Raw genomic sequence first — 23,427 nt, 5'->3', positions numbered from 1 at the left:
TTTATTATATAATTAAAATAAAACCTTGTATTAATTATTTAACTAAAGGCTTTTGTTTTTATATTATTTTTTTTTATAAAAAAGCTTATTAAAAATTTTTTATAACTTAAAGCTATTATAATATTTTAAAATAAAAAAACTAAATAAATAATATAAATTCTATAACTACTATAATAATAATATAAAGCTTTATTTTATTATTATTATACTATTATATATACTTATACTTTTAATAAATAAATATATATTAAAATATAATATTAATATTAAATATATAGTAATAATATATAAAATATATTACTAGTAAGTATATAAAAGATAGTATTAGCCTATTAAAAAGTTATTAAATATAATAAAATATAAAAACCTAGTTAATTAGATAATTATTTAGTTTCCTATTAATAACTCTTTTATTTTTACTAAACTTTTAAGCCCGGAAGGACCTTCGGCCCTTCCTCCTTAGGTTAGTACCAGTTATACTATATTAAATATCTAGCAAGCCATCCCTACCCTTTACCAGCAATAGTACTATATTATAATGTGTGGCAGGTATTCGTTAGCTCTAGTAAGTAATTTATATTCTGTACATATCCTTTATTTCTCGTTCATTTACTATCGCTAATGATTTAATAGCCACTTTCCTTAATCCAGCAGATGTTAGAAGACGATGGCGTTCAGATTGAAGATGTAGCAATGAACGAGGGCAGCGAAGCCCACCATCAATCATATAACTTCGCTCCGGGAAGTAATGGCGTTGTGTGTAGAGCTGGCACTTCTAACAGCAGTGTCGAATTCAGAGATAAAGGGCACAATGGTTCTGACGATAAAAGCCCCAGAGGAGAGGCCTCCAGTCTCGGGAACCGTGAAGTTATCAAATACATTCTCCAGTCAATGAAGTGGGGAATTTTGCCTTCGTGGTCGAAGCAGAACGTCGCTCCCACCCGTGGAGTTATAAACTGCAGAGATGACTCTCTTAGGACCACGGGTGGTATGTGGCAATCAATCAAAGGCCGCAAACGATGCATTGTTGTCGCACAAGGATTCTTTGAATGGCTCAATGTGAGTGGTAAAGAAAAACGTCCATATTTTATAAAACGAAGGGATGGCCACCTGATGTGCTTTGCTGGGCTATGGGACTCCATTCAGCATCAAGGTATGAGATTGGACTTGCGATATAAATTACTAGCTCGCCATTGACATTGCTGTGGAAGACGCCGGGAATAGAAGTTATACTTATGCAATAGTCACGACCGACTCAAACCAACAGCTACGATTCTTGCATCATCGTATGCCGGTCATCTTTGATGCTGGCTCTAAGGAATTTCACCAATGGCTTTATCCATTACAGCAAAGATGGACCAACGACCTCCAGTCCTCACTAAAACCATTCCAAGGAGAGCTAGATATTTATCCGGTTAACAAAAAAGTTGGAAAAGTTGGCTGCAGCTCTCCATCCTTTATAATGCCGTTGTCTCACAATAGTGACAAGCATGCCATCTCTCACTTCTTTCCTCAAGCTTCCGAAAAACCAGCCGCAGAAAATTCAGAAACGCCGGGTGAGATAAGGAAACGCGAGAGTGACAATAATCAGCATCTTATTTTCCCCAGTAGCAAGCGAGATGTACCGGAAAGAGCGGACTCTCCAAGGAAACACAAGGCTGATAGTAGCTATAATCCTCCGCCGAAGAAAAGACGCGTCAAGCCAGCCCCCCAAGGCGTTCAAAGAATAACTGATTTTTTTGGTCAAATGCAGCACGAGAAACACAACAAATAGCAGTTGGTTTTCTAGTTTTTGCAAGCTGGCTATCTGGTGTTACTAATATATTTGGCCCTCACTGCTGCTTCCCCTAGTTCTAGCCGTTTTGCTACCCTTTCAGTTTCAACTGCTCTTTTATATCGGGGAGGAAGTAATTTTTGTGATACCTGAGGAGTTTTATTTGAGATATGGGCGCGGAGCCACAGCCCCCTGTAAACGTGTCGAATATACGGTCAAACATGGGCAGAAAGAACCTCATTGTTGTGTTATACACAGACGCCTTATTCATCCGTATCGATTTAGCCAAAGTTGGCTAGTTAGCATATAGTTACAGATGGAGTACATTCTTTGCCATCCCAGTTTGACCATTAGTTGTTTCATGATCTTGGACAATCATTCTTCGCAACAGGTGCAATTCTGCGGAGCGATATCTCTTGTATCTACCCTACCTCGTTCTCCATAACTTAGAACTGGTAGCCATGAGCTCAAGCCACGTAATTTTGCGATCTGGTAGCCTCTCTGTGCTGATTTGGATCTAGTGTCTGTCTATTCTCATCCCAGGAGAACAGCGTACCGAAAGGGAAATGCTGGATGACAGGAAATTTCGATAAGACCTCTGCGTTGAACATTTTGATCATGCCTTTATTAATTTTGCCCCATCCATCTTTTATGCCGGAAATGTCGAATAGCATTGGGCTATGCTCCCAAAATGGACCTTTTTTTACATCGTTGATAAATGCAACGGCTGCAAAGTACATGTTAACCTGTCTCATATCCTGGACAATGCTGGGGTTGGTGATATCGCTTGGTTTCGGTGCGCCTCTTACGGAGCCATCGAGGGGCATAGGATCATTTTCATTACTGATTGGGCGAGTAAGTTGTGCAGACCCAAAGATATACGGAATAAATGAATGGTCATCTAAGCCCCATACGCCATGTGAGCCTGCTGGCTCAAGAGTATATGTCGTAATGAGTTGTCTCACGATATCGAGATACCTGAAGAAGTGAGCTTATTGTCATTCTTTTCGTATGCTCCTTACTTACGGTTCAATAACCAGGAGCACAATTTCCCTTTCAATATGCCCGCCTTGTGTTCCATCCTTGAAATGCCCTAATTTCCATAGACACCCAAGAAAAGCAACGAAATTGAGCTCATGGCCTGTACCGTAGTCAAGGCGCTGCGGGCTGCCAAACGATCCGAGCAAATAGCTTGCTACCTCATCCTTGGCATGCCCGTTGCCTACCCGGAGAGTTTCCGCAAGTAACGCATCATCCAGCAAGTTATCCAGCTCGGCATTGAGGAGTCGAAACCATGTACGAAAGCTTACATTTCCAAACCTGTGGGATCCTGGATCTGGGGGCGCCTTGCCAATGAGAGTGCGGATGCATGATAGAAGCGTCTGTAATGACTGAATAGAACCCGTTGATGTTGCCTTCGATCCAAGAGGATATACTGAGAGAGAAGAACCAGCTAGCTGTCGCGGGCAAATGGCGTGGTTGAGTTGAAGGATGAAAAGGCCAATGTCTCGGTAAGCTTCGCTGGCGAGAAATCTATGGACATCCTCTGTTTGGTGTATACGCTTGATAGGTGCCTGAAAAACAGGTGGACAGGATGAGTCGATAATCTTAAGAGAGACCCTGTCTTGAATATAAGCCATTTTAAATACAGGTGTCTGTATTTAATAGTACTAGAAAGCTAGACAAGGTGTATTCAAAAGTCAACTAAGCTACTGCCAAATATTTAATATATAAATTCTAAATATTAAATTAGTTAATATATAAATTTTTTAAAGTTTATAAATAATAAATTAATTAATTATATATATATATTTTAAAAAAATATTTTTTTAATTATAAATAATTAAATATATATTTATATAATATATTTATTTTAAAGTATTATTAAAAATAATATAATATAAATATTAATTCAAGTATTTTATAATTTTAATATAAATATAAATTATTCTACTTATATATAGATGTACTAGCTATGTTATATATTTACTAGGTTGAAATCTGGTTTTAGGAATTACAATTATCATAGGTATAATACCTATTATATTCATGCTGGCAGCGCACGCCGGCTTTGCCTACCTTGTAGGTACTTAGGTAGCTATAGCGTATAGACTACCCAGGAGGTACCAGGGATGATATGCTGTCATGTGCTTCGCATTGACTGTCTATGTTTTATGTCCTAGCTGTCCCAAGAAGCGTTGTCTCAGGATATTCGCGCTCATGCCTAATGGTTAACGCCCTCTTTCATTGCCATCAAGCTATACCCGTCGCATTACCACCTTGGAAACCCTCTATTTACGGCGTCCCCATGTGGCGATAGACGTCGTGACGACAACCCGCTCAGGAGGTGTTTATTTGGCCCACCATCTGTTGCTGGATGGTCCCTCAACTTACCACTCACGCATCTCACTGAATGCTTAACACAAAAACAAGTAGTGAAGGGTTGCGTGTCTGAAGTTAGAGACCATAGTTAGTACCGGCCTTTGTCCGGGGCTCCCGCCTCTCTACGGCCTTCGCGCCTTTCTTGATGATGGTATGTTCTCTCCGGTGGAAGTGATTGCTCGGCGCCGTGAACGCTACCGAAGCGGAGTTCATATGTAGAATGGAACACGTCGGTATGCCATGGCCATGGCCAAATTAATCCAAGCATAATTAGAACAAGAACGATTTCGACTTTGCGAACGTCGCTAATGAAATCGGGGGATAGACATCATCTCGACTTCATGGCGAAATTGCCGGCACCCTTTCCACACGGCGTGGCCATTCTAGCCAACTCTCAATTTCAGACCCTAGCCACCATGTAACGGAGACGATCGGAAATTTATATGACGAAGATGACGACGTCGGTTCCGACACAAGTCGTCCGCTCAGCTTTATGGCTGATTTGGTGCACCAAGAACAAATAGCCCAGTCGCAACATCAACACAATGACAAACTGTTGCACCCAAATAAGTTAACGAATCTTTCTCTCCAGCCAATATCAGACCTGCAACCACAGTCAAAATCTTACAACGACAATGGAAACGCGAGATCTCCCCAGAAGAGCCCCGTTAGAGGGAAAAGTCAATGGAGCGACCAACAGGACCAAGATACAATGCCTCTAACGTCCCCTACCTTGTCACTCCGAGAATTTCCTCTGACTAATATAGATAACCCAAATGATATTGCTCAGGAGTTGAGTAATTTACAAGCACTGAGGCGTTTATCTATGGATGTGGGCAACGGTATTGATCCGGACATTCCTCCAATGTCTTTAGCAACCATGCCGGCTGCAGCACCACGGGGAGACGACGACGAGAACGACCCCTCAAGATTACTTTGGGTGCCGGCTAGAGTACATCCAGAGCTAGCGCCTACCGAGTTCAAGACGTTCTTGGCAAGTCGACTTCAATCAATACGAAGGAGATCGGGAGATTCCTTTCTTTCCGTCTCGGATGATATATATGGCGGTGGTTCGGATTCAATGGGCTCATCATCATTAAGAAGGAAGAAGTCAATGCTTTCACGCCAAATTGACAACCCGGAAGATCGAACCCTTGAGGGATTCACAGATGGCACGGAGAGGTCAGAGAAACATGATTTCAAGGATAATCAGCAAGATCGGGAACTGAGTCTAGACGAGCTAGTAAAAGACCCTTCAAAGGCAGTTCAAAGACTTGCTCAAGAATCCCATAGCTATTCAGGTAGCTTAGAAACTGGGATGGATGATATGCCTATCCTCCCTGTTGCACCCAGTAGCGGATTACGGAGATCAACTCGCACGACATATCGAAAAGGGGGCAGTTTACGATTTGGTGACAAGGGGTCATTTTCCAAGCGGATGGTACAACGTCAGCAGAGCGGCGAAATTTCAGAAGTTCCGGCTGCATCAGCTGAAGATATTCCTCGGGAGCATCCGTTAGTTAGAGTGCAGTCAGAGTCTTCGCATGAGAACTTCTCACGGCCTACTCGGCCAGATCGAAGACAGGATAGATTTTCGGAAGATCAGGGTGTGGTACCAGCAGATATCGACAATTCATCAGCATCTACACGCCAATCCCAGTTGTCCGCCCGAGGATCTTCAGCCCAGCCCAACTCATCTGCCAATGGAATTTCAGCTAGAGATAGACCAGGCGCCTCTCAAGATAACCGATATCCAGAAAAGTTCCCGCAACGATCTTCTTCCCAGTCTGTTGCAGTGACCTCAGAATCCGGGCTAGAATCTACCTCAGAGACCGTGGGAGAAAATTCACCAGGCAGTTCGGGTTACCACACTCCGCTCGGCAATACTGGATCCGTGGGCAATAACAATTCACCCAGTTCTGTGAAGTCTTCTATTCCTACTATAGTACAGACGAGCAGTACTGGTGCGAACTTGGTCCCGTCAAATGGCAACACTAGCCGTGCTGATACTTCAAATGTTACTCCCGCGCACGCAAAAGATGACAAAAAGTCGGATAAAAAGTCCAGAAAAGATAAAGACGAAGACTCTCATAATTCTACTAGATCTGGTGGCGCTTGGAAGTGGTTCAAGGGTGTAGCGGATGATAGGGACAAAAAGAAGGAGGAAAGCAGGAAATCCAGGCATAAATCCTTATCTGAAAAGGCGCAGGATAATGTGCGATTGGATGTGATTCAAACTTCACTTGAGAAGAACGCGACCAAGGGCCGTGAAAGCCTAGTTCTTGACCGAGAAAATATCGACAATAAAGTTTCAGACGAGAAAAGGAAAGAAAGCAATCGAAAGAGCGATTCAAAGAAGGAAAAAGACGGAAGCTTATTCTCATCCATTTTTGGCGGAGGCAAGAAGCGAGAAGAGAAGGAAAAGAACAAAAAGTACCAGCAATTGCTGCATGTCCCCGAGGACATAGTACCTTACAAGCCTTTGCAACCAGATGTTGACTACAACTGGAGTCGCTTCCCCCTTTTGGAGGAGCGCGCTATCTATCGAATGGCACACATCAAATTAGCTAACCCTCGCCGATCCCTCCACAGCCAGGTGTTGCTGAGTAACTTCATGTACAGTTATTTGGCAATTGTTCAAGCTATGCATCCCCAAATGAATGTCCCGATCTCACCTCAACAAAAGCGACTAGAAGAGGAGGCACGCCGTAAACGTGAGGAGCAAGAATACTTAGCTCAGCGTGACGCACAAGATGAGCAAAATGAGCACCAGAGTCTTGATCAATATAATTTTGATTATCATCGCGTAGGTCACCCCTTGGTCATAATGAAGAAGCATACTAAAATAGTCAGATGGCCGTACAATACGCAGATTCCAATTCCGACAGACCGGTGGAGTATGTGGATGATGCACAGATATATGAGGATGATCACACGAGTAACCACCATGAAAGTTACAGTGATGATGATGCAGGCGTTTACAGCCAAGAAGTGAAAGACTACTATCATAATCATAATGATGCATCCGATCGCCATAGCGGCCAAGATGGCATATGGTGATGCCTCGAGTAAGATTGGCTATGCGTTCAATCTCACGAAATATTATCTCTATATTAGCGCAACGAGCATGTTCAGTGGCTGGGATGGCGTGTAAACCTTATGTTTTCTTGATTTTTGGCGGAATTCTAGTATACAGTGGCGTTTTTGGAGCCTGATATGCGCCTGTTCTTCCTCTTTAGGGAGCTCATGGGAAGGGTACGTGAAGCTGAGATGCAATATCGTGGCCGTATTTGGTGGGTATAGATGTTATATGACCTAAAGTTGTTATTGTGTTATTATTAAATGCATTGGAGCTAATCTTCATATTCACTTGTGGGTATGACATCTTTGGATTGAGCGGCTAACAATTGTATAGCCTTATTACATCATCGAATGTTTACCTTACCTTTGTTGAAATCTCTATAGGTGGTTAGGTGTGGAAGGAGAATTACTTCATAACCTTATATCTCTTTTATGGGAGTATGGGGACAGATTTCCGAAGCATTTTGTCATCGCAGTAGCATTCTCAATAATCTGAGCAGCCTTAGAGTAGAATATTCTACACCGAATAAATTGAGACTTGAACAATCGTATAACAGGGGATCAGCTCAAAATTAACAATGAATAAGAAATTGTGTTTTTAACGTCTAATAATGATAGATTGCCTGCTTTAATTGCACTCAGGGCAAGGTATCTATTGCTTCTTCTCCTCTGGTTTGGGCACGGGCAGTTTGAAGGACTCAGGCTTGACGTCTTCGCCTTGGCCAACTTGTTCCCAAGCGCTGGATCCGCCTTCGAAATTTCGGAATGCCTGAGTAAGCTCCAGCGGTTCGGTGACAATTCGCTTCTTTTCCTCATCATAGCGAATTTCTGTGTAGCCCGTGAGTGGGAAGTCTTTCCGTAAAGGATGGCCTTCAAATCCATAGTCGGTCATTATGCGTCGCAGATCAGGATGGCCTGTAAAGAAGACGCCATATAGATCGTATACCTCACGCTCGTACCAATTGGCGCCTCCAAACAAGCTTGTAATGCTCGGCACAGGCGATGATTCGTCGGCGTAAGTTTTCACTCGGATGCGAGAATTATATCGAACGGAGAGCAAGTTGTAAATGACCTCGAAACGCTTGCTTCGCGTCGGGTAGTCGCATCCAGTGACGCTGCTAACCTGGGTGAATTCTGCAGCAGTATTGTCTGGACACAAGGTTAGGCTATGTCAATGTATGTAGGTAATGGCATACGAACACTTGAGGAAGGAAAACACGGGGATAACGCCAGCTGGAGAAATGTAGATGGTGAGCTCGTCCTTCCACACGGAAAACTGCTGGACATATTTTGGGAGACATCCCATTAACCAGGTGCCGTATCGATGGAGATTGTCTGCCTTGCTTTGATATTTGGCTGTTGGGTTGACAACTGGCGCCTTAAGAGTTCCAATTGGATCCCTGGGAGCTTTTCTCATATTGTGAGCCTCTTGTGGCATTGCGACCATTCGGAGAGAAGAGGTCGATAGTGCACGGGCGACTTGTCCAGCATGAGCTCGTGCCATGGCTTTTGTCGGCTCCAGAATTGATCCCGGAGCCGCTCTCCATGAAAGTTTGGTTGCCATAGTGAATCAATGACCTGATGAGCGTACTGGCCATGAGTCTTCTCACGAACTGGTGGAGGAAGTTAACAAGGCAATTAGCTCATGTCTCCGCGGATTCGGATTGAATCTCCGATGATTTGCCGCGAGTTTGCATGGCGGGGCGCGAAAGAAGAACTGAAGAATTGTAGGCACTAAGCATCACGTGAAATATGGACCCCTTTGAACTTGGCACCAAGCGGTTGGCCTGTCCCACACCATCTTCTGTACAAACATCCTCAGCTATCTTCCGTTTGGCAGCATAACCACTATTATTTTATTTTATTGGCTGAACGCCAACTCTCACTGCAAACATGGCACCCCAAGATTCTTTCATAGAAGAAGAAGAAGATGTCTGGTATGTTGGCTCTGGTGCTCCGCTTGATAAGAGCCTCGACTTTCCTCAGTTGGAGCCCTCTAACAAGTTGCCATAGTCCTCTTTGCATCGAAGAATTTGATTTGTCAGATCGAAACTTTCGACCTTGTCCATGTGGCTACCAGGTAATAATGCAATTCATCCAATGATCGTAAGAACTGTACTCATTTCGCGTATAGGTCTGCCAATTTTGTTTCAACAACATCAAGAATAATATGAATGGCCTATGTCCTGCGTGTCGACGACCTTACGATGAAAAAACTATACAGTGGAAAGTCGTGACGACGGAAGAGTACGCTGCACACCCATAATATTGTTTTCCCTTATCCACTATAGCTAATGCTAACGAAATGTAGAGTTGCCGAGTTCCGTGCCAATATACAAAAGAATCAAAGAAAGCGAGTTCAAGAGCAACGCCAAAAGGAGGCCCAAAAGCGCGAGGCCGAGAAGGAGAATCGCAAGAACCTTATTGGAGTACGTGTCGTGCAGAAGAATCTTGTTTATATTACAGGTCTAGCACCCACCGTTCGCGAAGATGAACTCCTTAAAACCCTCAGAAAGCCTGAATTTTTCGGTCAATACGGAGCTATTCAAAAGATCTCAATTAGTAATCGAAAGAGCTCAGATGGTCAACATCACTCGTTGGGCATCTATGTCACTTTTGAAAAGCCCGAAGAAGCAACTCGATGTATCCAAGCAGTCCATGGGTCACAAAATGGTGATAGGATATTGAAAGCCCAGTATGGAACGACGAAATACTGTTCAGCATGGCTCAAGAACGAAAAATGCAACAACCCAGGCTGTATGTTCCTACACGAGCAAGGAGATGAAGAGGATAGCTACACGCGCCAAGATTTGTCGTCCATGAATGGCATCCACACACAACGGCCGCTACCCAGCGGAAACAATGGCTCTTTCCGTACAACCCCTCGGCAACAGGTCTCGCAGCCAACCTTAACGCCCGTGTCACAATCCATGGCACGGTCTTCGAGCAAAGATGGCTCAGACTATGGACTGGATGGGTCTGCCTTGCCTTCGTCGGCCAACTGGGCGCGAAATCCACAACGGAGCCGGAGGGGCAGCCATGCAACCAGCGGCGCTCCATCCAGTCCTGCTGTTTCAGCCTCCTTGCCTACCACAACTGAGGCTGCCCAGGAAGTTGTGGAAGACACTGAAACCTCATCCCCTTCATCTCGGCCGCTGGAAGATGATAAAGCGTCCAACAAAGACCTTACTGAAGAACCACAGGAACAGCCACCAAAGAGCTCGCTGGCGACCATTCTGCGTGCGCTACAGAGTTGCACATTTTCAAGCTTTGTTACCCCACAGGCAAACGAACTAGAGCCTCCGTTGTTCGATATTCGAGGCGGCGAGAAGCGAAAAGCAATGCGTGAGGATGACGACGCCCGAATTAGCGGCGACCAGAAGAATGCTGCAGAGGGCCAAGGCCATTCGGAGAGCGAGGCAGAGACTGGTGGCAGCCTTGCTCTTGGTGGCGAACCAGAAGAGCGAGATATGGCTGGCGATGGGCAAGCGTTTGAGCACCGACACATCAACACATTCCCTCCAATTCAAAGAAGCAATGCCGATACTCTATTCGGCCCTGCTCTTAGTGGTTCGAATTTCAACCCAGGTGCAAACCAGATGGGGCGAGGGATCACCCCTCAGCAACTGATGTCACTTCGGCCCCAGTCAGGATTCGGCGAACAAGTTCCTTCCGGTCTGTCTGGTCAGACTACTTTCCAAAACCAAGGTCATAATCGTCAATCATCTCGATTTAGCTTTATGGCTGATAGCCCGCCAGCAGCAACCAATCTTAAATTCACCGCGAATCCAAGAGTAATGGGCCAGCAGTCATCAATGATACCTGCCTCGTTACAATCTTCGAACAACAGTCACTTTTTCGGGAGCTCTATGCCTGCCCCTCCACCTGGACTGAAATCCACTAATACACCACCGAATATTTTCGGCCAAGGATTTGGCGGTTCAGCATTCGGCACTGCGACGAAAGATTCGTCTGGCGATTTACTACAGAGTTTGATTGGTAGGAGCCGAGGCGGCGGTAACCAGCCTCATGATGGTGGAAAGCGTGAGTACATGATTTCTTCTTTTTCTAATCAGTATCCACCACCCTCAACCTCTACCCCTGCTCCTACTTCTGGCCTTTTGGCATCGCTCTACGGTAACCACCCCGGAGCATTCCAAGACTTTGGCTCGAAGCAGAAGAAGAAGGGGAAGAAGCATAGACATGCTAACACTTCCTCCTCTGGGGGGAGTGGTCTAGTGGATCTTGCGGACCCGAGTATACTGCAGGCGAGGATGCAGCACCAATCGCAAAGCAACACCGGAGTCAATCAAGGAGTTTTTAGCGGTCAGAGCCAAGGTGGGTATGTCCCGAATATGATGTATAACTCCAGTTATGCGCGGTGGTAGCATAACCAATGGCGTTACATGATATTTTGATTTTCACTGCACAATTTTATGCTGTACTAGGAGAGGCGTTCAAGAACACTTGCATTTGAAGCTGGAGATAATTTTTAAGGATTTGCACTGCATACATTGGTTCCAGCGGGTATAATTTACGATAACAGCTAGAGGAGCATGCGTCTCTCTGGTCAGGCGCATTTAAAGTTGGCGATGGTTAACTCCCGTTTTCATTCTCATTTTTTACTCTTCTATTTGATTTTTTTCGACGGGCCGAAACTTTTTTTTGTTCCTGTGGACTGGCGCAAGCTTGTCCAAGACAAACCATCATCGTCTTCCCACACAAATCCTCCATGTATGTTAACGAATTGCACGAGGTCAGCACCATCGGCGTCTCCCTTGGCCGCAATATAGCATCATACTGTCAAATTTTCAAACTTTATCTACCTTCCCCTCGTTATTCCCCGTGGAAGACGATGATGGAGGTCGTAGGATGACACTATTTTTGTCTTTGTATTATGAAGAGCCCCAATCCGTAGCCTGTTATCCCGCTCTCCCTCCACTACATTGTATTCAGACTTCGTTGTATTCCACATTGCTAATGTGTGTTCTTTAGACCATGAATTTCAATTATCAGACGAAGCAAAGCTGTCAGTAGACGCACTCGTCGCGGATGATTCATTACCGGCGGTAGCCAACGCTGAGCCCCGTCTTCACCAGACTTCCTATTCAAGTATATCCGATGTGCCTATCCCCAATAATATACAGATTCAGGGCCAGCCTCCGAGCTCGCAAGTGCCGTTGGCTACGTCTTACGTTCCATCTCTTGTTTCTGTTAATGATCCAGTTCTATCCAAGAAGACAGCTTTAAAATCGAATGTACTCAACCAAGGTATAGATCTCCGCACCAAAGCCAACGCCGCAAAAGATTCCCTTCCTGCTGCAATGCTGGGGTCTTGGCCTGCACTAACCAAAGGACCTATACTTGAAGATAAAGACTTCCCTGCTTTGGGTGCGCCAAAAGCAAACGAAGCTTTAGGTGCTAATGCTAGCTCAATTTCCACTAAAGCTGCCACGTTGAAGGCCATACCAGGAGCAAAGAAACACGATGAAAACTTTCCAGAGAGCCCGCAACAAAATCAGAGGGATGGTGTTAACACAGAAGAATTTCAACCTATGAAAGGCAGCCAGACCAAATTCTTAGCACAGACTACCCAGAGTTCTGGACTTACTTCTGTTCAACCAAGAGAAGAGGCCGAAAGGTCAGATGATTCAGCAGAAGTTTCCAGGTTTCCGCCTTTACCTACTCCCTCTGCAGCTGGTAGCGCCACGGTCACGGCATCGCGAGGCATGCCAAAAACGTTGAGAGTAGTTCCTTCATCAATAAAGACTGAAATTCGCTCGGCTTCACCGTCACCAGCGCCTATTCCTAGCGTGGTATCTGCGACGGGGAAGCCAGGAAACTCGCACCGACCTGGCACTCCAGCTAGCGAAATGATTAGTGACACCGCCTCTATCACTTCAGTTTCAGTTTCCATCTCCCGGGCTGGATCCCCTCCCCTTGGCAAAATTGGCACTGCTCCAGTACGAGGCACTACCAAAAGTCAACAGCGCAAGCAGCGCAAAGATGTGTTGAAGCAAGAAACAAAGATCTTGGCTGAAACCCCCAAGGCAGAAACGGCGGAACATGCCCCTGTGATTGGGAGGAAGAAAAAACAGAAGAAGGAAAAGCCTCCCAGAGAAACCAATGCTTCGTCTTCGGCAGCGACCCCTATCGAACCGCCCAGAGAGGAAATAATACCACAGTCTAAGGGCAATGGAAAGCAAATAACGGATGATAATCATCGGGGAGACACGAAAATGGAAGGCACGAGATATAGTCACGGTGGTGTTTCAAACAATGGGAGCTCGGAGAAAGAGGTACAAGAAACACCTACTGCGCTCCCGACATCATCAATTCCTGAGACATCTGAATCAGCCGATAAAGCTCTGGAAAGACCACAATCCAGCCCCGCATCTGTCTTTGCTGATATCAAAGAATCACTCTGGACTGCTGCCATAGATAAATTGCAACTATTGAAGCCTGTTTCTAGCAATTCGTCTAGGCCAGAAAACAATGCCTCAAATCCCTCAGGCAAGAAGGACGATTGTAAAGAGTGTTCCTGCAGATGCGGCGAGATGCAAGACGCTGATCTTGCTGCACTGCGTGCCGGGAGGCCAGTGCGGAAACAGTTTCATACAGACGGCAGCCGCATGCTGATCACTCCCCATGGAGACTGCATTCGTGGGCTAACTCCAGAAGAAGAGGATACCTTCCTAGCCCTCCAAACAGCCATTGCTGCAACGGCTGAGAATCCTGCAGCGTTTGTGGCACCAAGACACCAGCCGAGCAGCGGAGCATTTTCACTCATCAAGGGTCGAGCAGTCCCGAATGGACGGCCAAATATTTTCCCCTCTACTGTTCAGCCGCAATCGCAAGATCCTATTGGCAAGCTTCAGCGAGAGGATGCCCTGAGTTACATCAATCAGTATGTGCTGCCTAGACTAAGCCTCGGTGCTACTAGCATGGGATTTCCAAAAGGGGCTTCTTCGACTCGAGACTCGGCAAGCCTCAATTCTCTGGCACCGTATTTTTATGGCCCAGATGCTGCCGCCGGAGTAGGGATTTACAGCACACCGGAAAGTGCTCGGGCTATACAAGATTTTGCAGCACCAGGAATGTCTCTGGATGAAATCAGTAAAGGCGCTGCTGCAAGTTCAATTGGAAACATGCCACTAATGAGCGTTGAGGATGCGGAGGCAGCTTTGATAGCAGCAAAGAGAGAGACCGAGAAGCTTGAAAAGGGCCTGAATTTGGTTATAAAGCGAAACCGCAGGCTGCTACTTGGTGCTTGATGCCTAAACCAGCGGCTCTTATACATCTATATCAATGTAGCTAGGAAGGCGATATGCATAATTACGTAGTATATTTAATTACCGGAAGGCAGCCTTGACGTCGGCCCTTGGCCATTCGAAGATTACTTCGCCGCTATAGACATCGGTTATAATCCTACCTATCCTGTTTTCAACGCCAACATAGAATTCTTCGCATTCTTTCAAGACCCTGATAACCAGCCCCCGGCTGAGAGTTGGGTCGTCTGCATCGCCGAAATGTTTTTCTACACGTTTCCGTAGCGTTTCAATTCCCTTCCGCACCTCCTTTGAATCATAGGAGCCCAGAACCTTGTTAAACGCTGCCTTATTGTTTGAAGGTTGTCGAGCAATCGCCATCGCCGACTTGCCGGTCTGTAGCTGCGCTTCAATATTTTCAATTTGCTCCAAGAGTCTCCCCAGAGGCCGCCGCATTACTGTGTTCAGATATAGTGCCATGTGCTCATGATATTCCGTGTTTGCTTGCGTTTTCCAGCCCTCTAGGACATCCAGGCCGCGAGTGTCGGTCTCTTCGAGAAAGTGATTCATGTTTTCGATCAATAATATGTGGAAGTTTAGAGCTTCCTTATCCTCAGGATCAGCTGTTCCGCCTGCAATTCCGACTGCGGGATGCTCGCGTGCAATAACCATTAATGACTCGAACATTGTCTTCAAGATGCGATCATACTCCCGATCAATTGTCCGCCGTAATATTTGATTATGATCCACTCCAGCGATCATGTTCTCTACGGCGGTCATGAATGCGGGAAAGATCCGAATAAAAGAAATAACGCCCTTGCGCTTCTTGATTTTGACCTTTGTGTCCTCGATAGCGCGGATCTGTTCGTCAACAAACTTTTTGAATTGGCCCTCCAATGAGACATGTAACTTCTGGAGAAGGGCATTGAGGAAATCTTGATTAGATTGCCCCATTTCGGACAACTTTCTCTCGAGTGTAGCAAGAACCCCAACTCCTTGCCTGTATCCAGTTAGCCATGTACGATATGCAAGTGATACTCATACTTACAGCGGATCTTGAGCAATGGCCCACTCCATAAGCCTTCGCAACTCTGCCTCGAGAAACGCAAAAATGGTTTCCATGGATCGCGTAACGCGACGGGCAAGTTCTCGGTCGGGCTCCATGAGCCTGTGACGCCTTAAATCACCCCCGCGGCGATCCTGGGGAGGACATGCCGCGACTGCTTCAGGGAAATCTGTTTGCTCCAGCGTCGTCGCATGGAAGAAATCAACAATAAAATTTTGTTCCATCTCAACCAGAGGTAAAAGATCATCCAGAACGCCAGAGAAGATTTCATAAGGTAGGCTTCGAGTATCGGCGCCGTTCCTGTCAGCATGCACTTTGGTACTGCCACCATCCGCCAAAGGGGAGCGCAACGCTTTAGCCAATGTTTGGCTACGCTTAACTGTCAATTTTCGGGCTGCTGTAGCCACGCCTTCTTGTTGTTTCTCAACCTGGGACGAGAAGATAAGCTCTGCTTCTTCTCCCGTCAGTTTCCTTGCATTTTTTCGCCATAACGCAACGACGTGCTGGAATTCATGCTTATATAGGGGAGAGCTCTTGTCTTGGTAGATCTGCATAAGATGGCTCCAATTTTCTAGATCTGCATCTCTCGCGTAGAGCATCAAGGGGCTATACTTCCACAAAAGATCTCGTCCAACGCTATGATGCGCAGGATCAATCTTTTTAGATAGTGCACCGTCCAAAGCTCGCTTCGTTTCAACATAAGCTTCCCCAAATTGTATAGCCATGAAATCGAGTAGTCGTTTCATAAAATACCTGCTCTCATGCAAATACATTTCTCTCTTTTCTTGCACTATCCTCATCTCGCCGTAATTACTGTTTAGTCCCAAGGCGTTGTCTGCATCAAGGACAGTGTCCATAGCCTTCGCAGTGTCATCAACTCCAAGGGACGGATCGATTTTGGTCATAGCTCTAAAGAGCGTCACAAGCGAGAGCTCGACTTCTTCCAAGCCACGAGGACTGTCCAAGGGCGCTTGTTGGAGTGCCTGCAAATCATTGGAGGTAATAGCACATGTTTCTAAGAGAGATTCTAGCTCTTTCCTTAACAATTTTTGATTGGCCGTTTGTACTTGTAAGCCTTGGCCCTGGGCTTCGATATAGGCAATATCATCTGATAAGGTCTAGAAGGTATTAGCTATAGTTCAAGTACCTGGCAGCGATTGAACTTACCGATAGTTCCACTGAATATAGCGTGAGCAAGTTATCTAACTCTTCACATTCGCTCATAGCGAGGTCAATTCCTCGCTTAATAGTATTCACCCTCTCATCTTCTTCTCGAAAGCGTGCTAGCCATCCTCCTGCCTGAACTGTGTTTAATTCTCGCTCAAGGTCGTTGCTTATATCGTCCATGCTCAAAGAGTGCATTTGACTCCCGGGAACCCAGCCGAAGAAGTCTAACCATTTACCGAATTCCTCGCCCCGATCATCAAGTAGGTTCGGGTCAACACCCAACTTCTGGAAATACCTGGCATCTTGTCCGACAATTGTAGGGTGACGAGAGGCTTCTTTCGGAATAGTTGCGTCTTTCTCAACCTCATTGGCTTCCTTAGTTAGTTCTTGTGAACTTGCTTGGTTACCGGGCTCAACCGCCAATATCTTAACCTCTGGTATTGGCAAGTCCCCAGTGGGTGGCTTTGGAAGCTCAAGAGTCGGCAGATTTGCATCGCGAGATACGGGTCTAGGTGGCGCAGGGACGACACTGGTGATACCGTCAGGGCCTTCATTTGCCTTGGCTGCTATTTGTCGGAGACGTTCTCCGGCCCCTCCTGGTCGAGGACGAAAGGCATTTGCAGCAGATGCAGCTTTCCAGAAGGCACCGGCAACATCGCCTTTGGATTTTTTGGCTTTTATCATAGGACCTAAACCAGGTCGCGTTTCCTCTTCTGCAGCCTCTCCTACATTTTTTTTTGCTTTTATCATCGGACCTAAACCAGGCCGAGTTTCCTCTTCTGGTTCGATTACCGTTTTCTCAGGAGCTCCAGCATTGTTTGTGCTTGGTTGATCAGAGCCATTTGTGTCTACTAGTGAGGCAGCGGGTGAGCTCTTTATGTCGCTGTTAAAACCAACATTTCCTGGCTTTTGTTCCACATCGTCCGAAGCGTCTGTTTTGTGAGGCGGGCCTTCGTCATGAGCTCTACCAAAAGCCAACCCTGGCTGTAACACCGTTGGGACTGCTTGGGGGGGAACGCGATCGGAACTGCGAGGTGGAGGCACCACCGGCTCTCTTTTAGCTGCTGAGCTCATTAACGGAGCAGGAACCAAATCTTTATCTTGCGGCCTTGAAGGATCCATAGGAGGACGTCTTCTTTCAGGAGGTGGCTTGCTCTCCTGCGATGGGCGAGTTGCCGTAGACACAGAATCGTGAGTTGGCTCTGGAACACTTCGAAGTTCACCCAGCCCGCTAAGGCCGCTTGGCCCGGCCATGCCACTACGGGAGCGTGGAGGAAGGCTTGATACATCGTCGCTTTTGGTTGCAATGGAGTTGGAAATAGACTCTTGGCTTTTGTTGTTCTGGGCTGTCCAGCGGGGGACTGATCGCTCTCTAGATGCAGTAGAGTCGAAACTTCCAGTAGGAGACATGGTGTCATTCGGCGGAGGTCGGGAAAGAGGAGAAGGCCTAGGATGTCGAGGGACTTCTCCAGGGCCAGTTTTAGGTGCGTTTGAGGCTGCAGCGATGCTTTGCTGGCTGGCTGCTGAGTCAATCGTCTGTTGCCGGGGCGAGGCCCCCGTTGGTCGTTTGCCAGCCCCTAGAATTTGGTCCAATTCCTTCTGGTCAAATCCTGATAATTCGGGCAATCTGCCCCCTGTATATTTGCCATATATCTTAATCAGGCTTGCGATGAAGAATTTCTTCTCTTTTTCGGTTTGGGCTTGCCAGAAATAAGGCTTTCCTAGCGTGACGAGGAAGCCAGTTTCCCCAGCCCGATCCCGCAGACTTGGGGGGACCTTGGGTCCTGTGTAGGACTCTATGTGTGAGAGGTCGTCTAGATTCCATGTTTTGCCAATTGAGAAAGATCCACTGCTATTTTCTTTGGATTTGTGTACCCGAACCCGCCCAGACTTTCGTACCGCTACGACGATAACTCTAGGTTTCTCTGCATTATGGCCGCGAGCCTCAGGAGGAGGTGGCATCGACGAGTGTGAGGAGAATTCGGTAACGCGGATATGGGTGATATAAGTTTCTTGCACTACAGCTAAAGTCAGTAAAAATATGGTCTTTAAACAAATCCATGAAAATCAAGTCTTACGCAAGCCATCTGTATCCTTTTTGTTGAAGCAGCTCTCAATAATTCGGCGCTTTTCGTCCTCAAACCTTTCCGCCCTGTTGGCAGCTGCGCTGGAGCTGCTTACGTTCGTTTGATCCATGTTGACATCCAGAAAGACGATCGCTATTGAACCTCATATATTAGGTTAACAACACAAACAAAATGGCCTCCGCAAGCATTGTGTGCAAGCTATGACGCGTGCCAGATCGTGAGCAATGCTAGTACACCGAAGCTGCAATATCAATGTCACTCGTATTAGGGATGGATGAAAGGACCCCACAATTGGGTTAATTAAGGTACCTAGTACCCAGCTCAAGTGGTCAAGTACCTAAAACACTTACTACTTAGGTAGTACTCTGTAGTGCTGTATGTTCTACTAACCTAGGTAACAGTGCTAATAGTACTAATATCGTATATAAAATCATATACCCATAATTAATACTAACTTGGAAAAAGTAGTTGGTTTTTTTTTTTTTTTTTTTTTTTTTTTTTAAATATATATTATAGTATTTATATTAAAATTCTTTAATATATTAAATATAGTACCAGGATATATTAAATACAATATTTATATAATAATTTTAACATTATAAGTGTAATTTAAGCAGCTTAATATATTTATTTTATATACTATATGCATATATATATCTATTAATTATGAAATACTTGTTATGCTTTCAATATTTCAGCAACTAGTACTTTATATTTGACTAAGCTCTGTCCCTCTCTTAATCTCTCAACCAGGAACACTAAGCAGCAAGCTAGCCAATCAGGTAGCTCCATTATCAAATCCAATTCAAAGTCTTGCCACCAATCTTCTACCAGCTTTCACTCTGCCATCTTGCCCCCCCTGCCAACGCATCGCAACATCACCATGCTGTCTGCCAGAGCAACGTTTCAAAAGAGCAGGAGTCTCTCTCGAAACGCTACGAGAGGCTTAGCAACTGTTCAAGATGGCGGTCCCGCACGAACATATGGAGGACTGAGAGATCAGGACCGGATTTTCCAGAATCTTTACGGACGACTCCCTGTCAACCTCCAGAGCGCTAAGAAGATGGGCGATTGGCATAAGACTAAAGAAATCCTTCTGAAAGGCGACGAATGGATTATTAGCGAAATTAAGGCGTCTGGTTTACGTGGGCGAGGTGGTGCCGGTTTCCCCTCTGGTCTCAAGTGGGTATGTCACGACCTTCGACCTCCCTCCAATGCGACTTTGACGAGATTTTGACACCAAAACAGTCTTTCATGAACTTCAAAGGCTGGGAAAAGGATACGAAGCCGCGGTACCTTGTGGTCAATGCCGATGAAGGCGAACCTGGCACTTGCAAAGACAGGGAAATTATGAGAAAGGATCCTCATAAACTTGTTGAAGGCTGTCTTGTTGCCGGTCGAGCAATGAATGCTACCGCCGCCTATATTTATATCCGTGGCGAATTTTACCATGAAGCTGCCATTCTCCAGAATGCCATCAACGAGGCTTACGCCGATGGCTTGATTGGCAAAAACGCATGTGGTTCTGGTTATGATTTCGATGTCTATATCCACCGTGGAGCTGGCGCCTATGTCTGTGGAGAGGAAACGTCTTTGATTGAGTCTATAGAAGGCAAGCCTGGAAAGCCACGACTTAAGCCTCCTTTCCCTGCCGCCGTTGGAGTTTTCGGATGCCCCTCAACTGTTGCTAATGTGGAAACTGTTGCCGTTGCGCCGACTATCTGTCGCCGCGGAGGAAACTGGTTTGCTGGATTTGGCCGCGAGCGTAACCAAGGAACTAAGCTGTTCTGCATATCTGGCCACGTGAACAACCCTTGTACTGTTGAAGAAGAAATGTCAATCCCTCTTCGTGAGCTCATTGACAAACACTGCGGCGGAGTCCGCGGCGGCTGGGATAATTTGCTGGCTGTTATCCCTGGTGGTTCCTCTACCCCCATTCTGCCCAAGAACATTTGCGACGATCAATTGATGGACTTTGATGCATTGAAAGATAGCCAATCTGGCCTGGGCACGGCGGCAGTCATTGTCATGGATAAGAGCACCGACGTTGTACGCGCTATTAGCCGCTTGAGCCATTTCTACCGACATGAGAGCTGCGGCCAGTGTACACCATGCCGTGAAGGTAGCAAGTGGACAGAGCAGATAATGAGCAGGTTTGAGAAGGGCCAGGGACGAGAGAGAGAAATTGATATGCTTCAGGAGCTAACAAAACAAGTTGAGGGTCACACCATCTGTGGTAAGTGCTGCTCTGCTCTTTACTGTGACCTTTCATCCCTTCTAACATTTTTTTTTTCTTTAGCTCTCGGCGAGGCTTTTGCTTGGCCAATACAGGGTCTTATTCGCCATTTCAGACCTGAATTAGAAGCAAGGATGGAGAGTTATGCCAAGGCCAGCGGTGGACCAGCTTTGGCCGGTGGTTGGGAGCACAATTCAAGGGCTCAAGGAAGACTAGTTTCCCCGGGCCAGTAACGATGATAATTTGTATTTATAGATCATCTATTGGCATTCCATCGCTAACAGTTAGCCTGGGCGATATTGCACCATGTGTGATACGTGTCTTAATATGTAAAAGCTTTTTATTTCAAAGTTTGATACCATTTGATATTGCTTTCTATGGGAAACGATAAGATTGGACCCGAATCCTTTGAGGGAGGCTCATGTGACAGTGTAGCCGCCATCCACACGAATATCAGCACCTGTTACGTATTGGCTAGCATCAGAGAGCAGGAATGTCACAGGGCCCATTAGATCTTGGGGCTGGCCCATTTTGCCTTGTGGAATGAGCGACACCCATTTTTGCTTCAGCTCTGGATTCTCGTCCATAATTTTCTCGGTTCTAAGCACAAATATGAGTTAATGGACTAACCCTGCGGCGAGAAAAGACCCAGAAATGATCACTCACAATGCGGTTAGCATGTATCCTGGCGAGATACAGTTAACTCGAATGCCAGCATGGGCCCACTCAACGGCAAGCGACGCTGCCAGATGACGGACTCCAGCCTTTGAAGCATTATAAGGTCTGAGATATTTCATGCTCTTCGTTAGTCGACTGGAGTTTCTTGTGCGACACATTTTTGGGGCACTGGTGGGGTGAAGGAGTGCGAAAATATATCGACATCACTTACGCTTGAGGCTGGGGAACATTGACAATGGATCCTGACATGCTACCAATCATAACCATGCTACCAGGGCTCTTCCTCTCCATTAGGTGGCGAGCAACTGAGGTAGCAAACAAGTATGTGCCATCCACATTAACAGCCCAGAGTTTTCGAAGTCGATCAATTGGATAATTGACGGCCTCAAAGTTTTCAGTAAAGCCAGCCGAAGTGACCAAGTTGTCTATTTTGCCATGTTGCTGGATAATCTCAGCTATGCAGGCCTCGACAGAGTCGGGATCCGCTACGTCGGCGTAATGTGCCGTCACCTTGGGAATGCTAAAAAGGAGCAGCCAGACCAGACGTGTTAGATAGTTGGATACAGGTACTGTGCATCAAGAGGGGAGCAGTTTTTTCACCCAGAGCAACTAACCGTTCTGCATTGGGGTTTTCTTTGATAAACGCATCTACAAGCAGCTTTGTCTGCTTTTCAGCCTCCTCCTCTGCCGCCGTGTTAGATATCTCCAACGTAGGAAAGTGCTTGAAATCTCACTGTTCATGTCGACCAAGGCTAAATCAGAGCCAGAGTAGACCATTCCCTGGCCAATCACAAGCCCAAGACCTCTCGCTCCTCCAGTGACAACGCCGACGTTTCCATCAAGAGAGAAGCTAGCAAGCGTGGGCTTGACATACTGGCCGCCGGTGCCAATGACAGGTTTACTACTTGGGAGCTCGTGCTCGGCGGGGTATTCAATCTCAACGTCGCTATCTGTTCGAGAGTGGCTGCCGGGCTTGTCCTGTCGTGGTGGCACAGTATGAAGCTTTCTGGCTGCGACCAATGGAAGGCGATTGGCCGACGTGGGCATAAAGGTTCGGCGAGCTGCGAGCCGCAGCATGAACGCGGGAGCTCTCACCGTCGAAGCCATGTTTAATCTGCTTGAGCGGAGGTTGTGTACGGTCAGAGTCGACGTGGGAGAAAGGGACGATATATATATATATATATATATATGCCGACGGCATATATGGTGTCCCTGTGTATCTCCCGATGTCGCTCTTACGGCAATATCTATTGGGGTGGAGGCGACTAAGGATGCTCCATGGAAAAACCTGGATAGCCATGGCCGTCATACTGCTACAGAGGCTGGTGTGGATGCCAGCCGTTCGACATTGCCACTTATCTGCCATGTCGATCCGGCCGGCATATTATTCATGTTGCAGCTCATCATCTGTGGTGAAATCGAAAAAGACGCCAGGATTGAGCCCTATGCCGCCCACTTATGTAACAAGCAGTAGGTACTTGCTACTATTTCCAATTGCCGTTCCTCTTCTCGCCCGCTTTCCGATAGCCCTGCCCCCTTTATTTCACGATGCCGCCTTTGGCGGAGCTTGCCGCAGACATTTGATTCAACCACAAAGTTCTGGGTTTCCGCATTTCTAGTCTTGGGTGGATAGCAGGATTAGCGCGTGCGGGCACGCAAGTGACGGTGCATAGATTTGGGGGCGTTAG

General features: G+C 46.3%; 8 protein-coding genes across 8 annotated transcripts; 4 read left to right on the top strand and 4 right to left on the bottom strand.

Moving 5' to 3' along the window:
• The first annotated feature begins 420 nt into the window (after positions 1–420).
• On the top strand, positions 421–2,169 carry TrAFT101_001332 (uncharacterized protein). Its single transcript, XM_024907561.2, has 3 exons — positions 421–565; positions 634–1,153; positions 1,212–2,169. Exons 1-3 carry the CDS (start codon positions 539–541, stop codon positions 1,772–1,774), a joined length of 1,110 nt encoding a protein of 369 aa, XP_024765586.2. The 5' UTR covers positions 421–538; the 3' UTR covers positions 1,775–2,169.
• Positions 633–3,418, bottom strand: RRD1 (Serine/threonine-protein phosphatase 2A activator 1). The gene is made up of 2 exons (XM_024899225.2): positions 2,801–3,418; positions 633–2,752 (listed from the first exon to the last, which is right to left on the bottom strand). The coding sequence occupies exons 1-2, from the start codon at positions 3,412–3,414 to the stop codon at positions 2,242–2,244; spliced, it is 1,125 nt and encodes a 374-aa protein (XP_024765585.2). The 5' UTR covers positions 3,415–3,418; the 3' UTR covers positions 633–2,241.
• A 424-nt stretch (positions 3,419–3,842) lies between these two features.
• Positions 3,843–7,786, top strand: TrAFT101_001330 (uncharacterized protein). The gene is made up of 3 exons (XM_024903384.2): positions 3,843–4,307; positions 4,482–6,962; positions 7,010–7,786. The coding sequence occupies exons 1-3, from the start codon at positions 4,302–4,304 to the stop codon at positions 7,214–7,216; spliced, it is 2,694 nt and encodes an 897-aa protein (XP_024765584.2). The 5' UTR covers positions 3,843–4,301; the 3' UTR covers positions 7,217–7,786.
• Positions 7,681–8,906, bottom strand: NUO31 (NADH-ubiquinone oxidoreductase 30.4 kDa subunit, mitochondrial). Its single transcript, XM_024899279.2, has 2 exons — positions 8,438–8,906; positions 7,681–8,386 (listed from the first exon to the last, which is right to left on the bottom strand). The coding sequence occupies exons 1-2, from the start codon at positions 8,799–8,801 to the stop codon at positions 7,890–7,892; spliced, it is 861 nt and encodes a 286-aa protein (XP_024765583.1). The 5' UTR covers positions 8,802–8,906; the 3' UTR covers positions 7,681–7,889.
• A 154-nt stretch (positions 8,907–9,060) lies between these two features.
• TrAFT101_001328 (uncharacterized protein) lies at positions 9,061–16,067 on the top strand. The gene is made up of 6 exons (XM_066126298.1): positions 9,061–9,174; positions 9,251–9,317; positions 9,372–9,484; positions 9,549–10,945; positions 10,997–11,281; positions 12,233–16,067. The coding sequence occupies exons 1-6, from the start codon at positions 9,131–9,133 to the stop codon at positions 14,509–14,511; spliced, it is 4,185 nt and encodes a 1,394-aa protein (XP_065982399.1). The 5' UTR covers positions 9,061–9,130; the 3' UTR covers positions 14,512–16,067.
• TrAFT101_001327 (uncharacterized protein) lies at positions 14,527–19,099 on the bottom strand. Its single transcript, XM_024906017.2, has 4 exons — positions 18,817–19,099; positions 16,739–18,756; positions 15,554–16,689; positions 14,527–15,505 (listed from the first exon to the last, which is right to left on the bottom strand). The coding sequence occupies exons 1-4, from the start codon at positions 18,932–18,934 to the stop codon at positions 14,590–14,592; spliced, it is 4,188 nt and encodes a 1,395-aa protein (XP_024765581.2). The 5' UTR covers positions 18,935–19,099; the 3' UTR covers positions 14,527–14,589.
• Positions 19,100–19,644: 545 nt separating this feature from the next.
• On the top strand, positions 19,645–21,422 carry NUO51 (NADH-ubiquinone oxidoreductase 51 kDa subunit, mitochondrial precursor). The gene is made up of 3 exons (XM_024899128.2): positions 19,645–20,011; positions 20,074–21,061; positions 21,125–21,422. Exons 1-3 carry the CDS (start codon positions 19,709–19,711, stop codon positions 21,292–21,294), a joined length of 1,461 nt encoding a protein of 486 aa, XP_024765580.1. The 5' UTR covers positions 19,645–19,708; the 3' UTR covers positions 21,295–21,422.
• TrAFT101_001325 (uncharacterized protein) lies at positions 21,398–23,412 on the bottom strand. Its single transcript, XM_024907560.2, has 5 exons — positions 22,474–23,412; positions 22,354–22,423; positions 21,951–22,259; positions 21,728–21,844; positions 21,398–21,661 (listed from the first exon to the last, which is right to left on the bottom strand). The coding sequence occupies exons 1-5, from the start codon at positions 22,844–22,846 to the stop codon at positions 21,481–21,483; spliced, it is 1,050 nt and encodes a 349-aa protein (XP_024765579.1). The 5' UTR covers positions 22,847–23,412; the 3' UTR covers positions 21,398–21,480.
• Between the last annotated feature and the right edge of the window lie 15 nt (positions 23,413–23,427).

This window comes from Trichoderma asperellum, chromosome 1 (assembly GCF_020647865.1).
Source record: "Trichoderma asperellum chromosome 1, complete sequence".
NCBI lineage: Eukaryota > Fungi > Ascomycota > Sordariomycetes > Hypocreales > Hypocreaceae > Trichoderma > Trichoderma asperellum.
The sequence above is the reverse complement of the archived record's forward strand: the minus strand, read 5'-3'. Positions and strand labels throughout refer to the sequence as shown.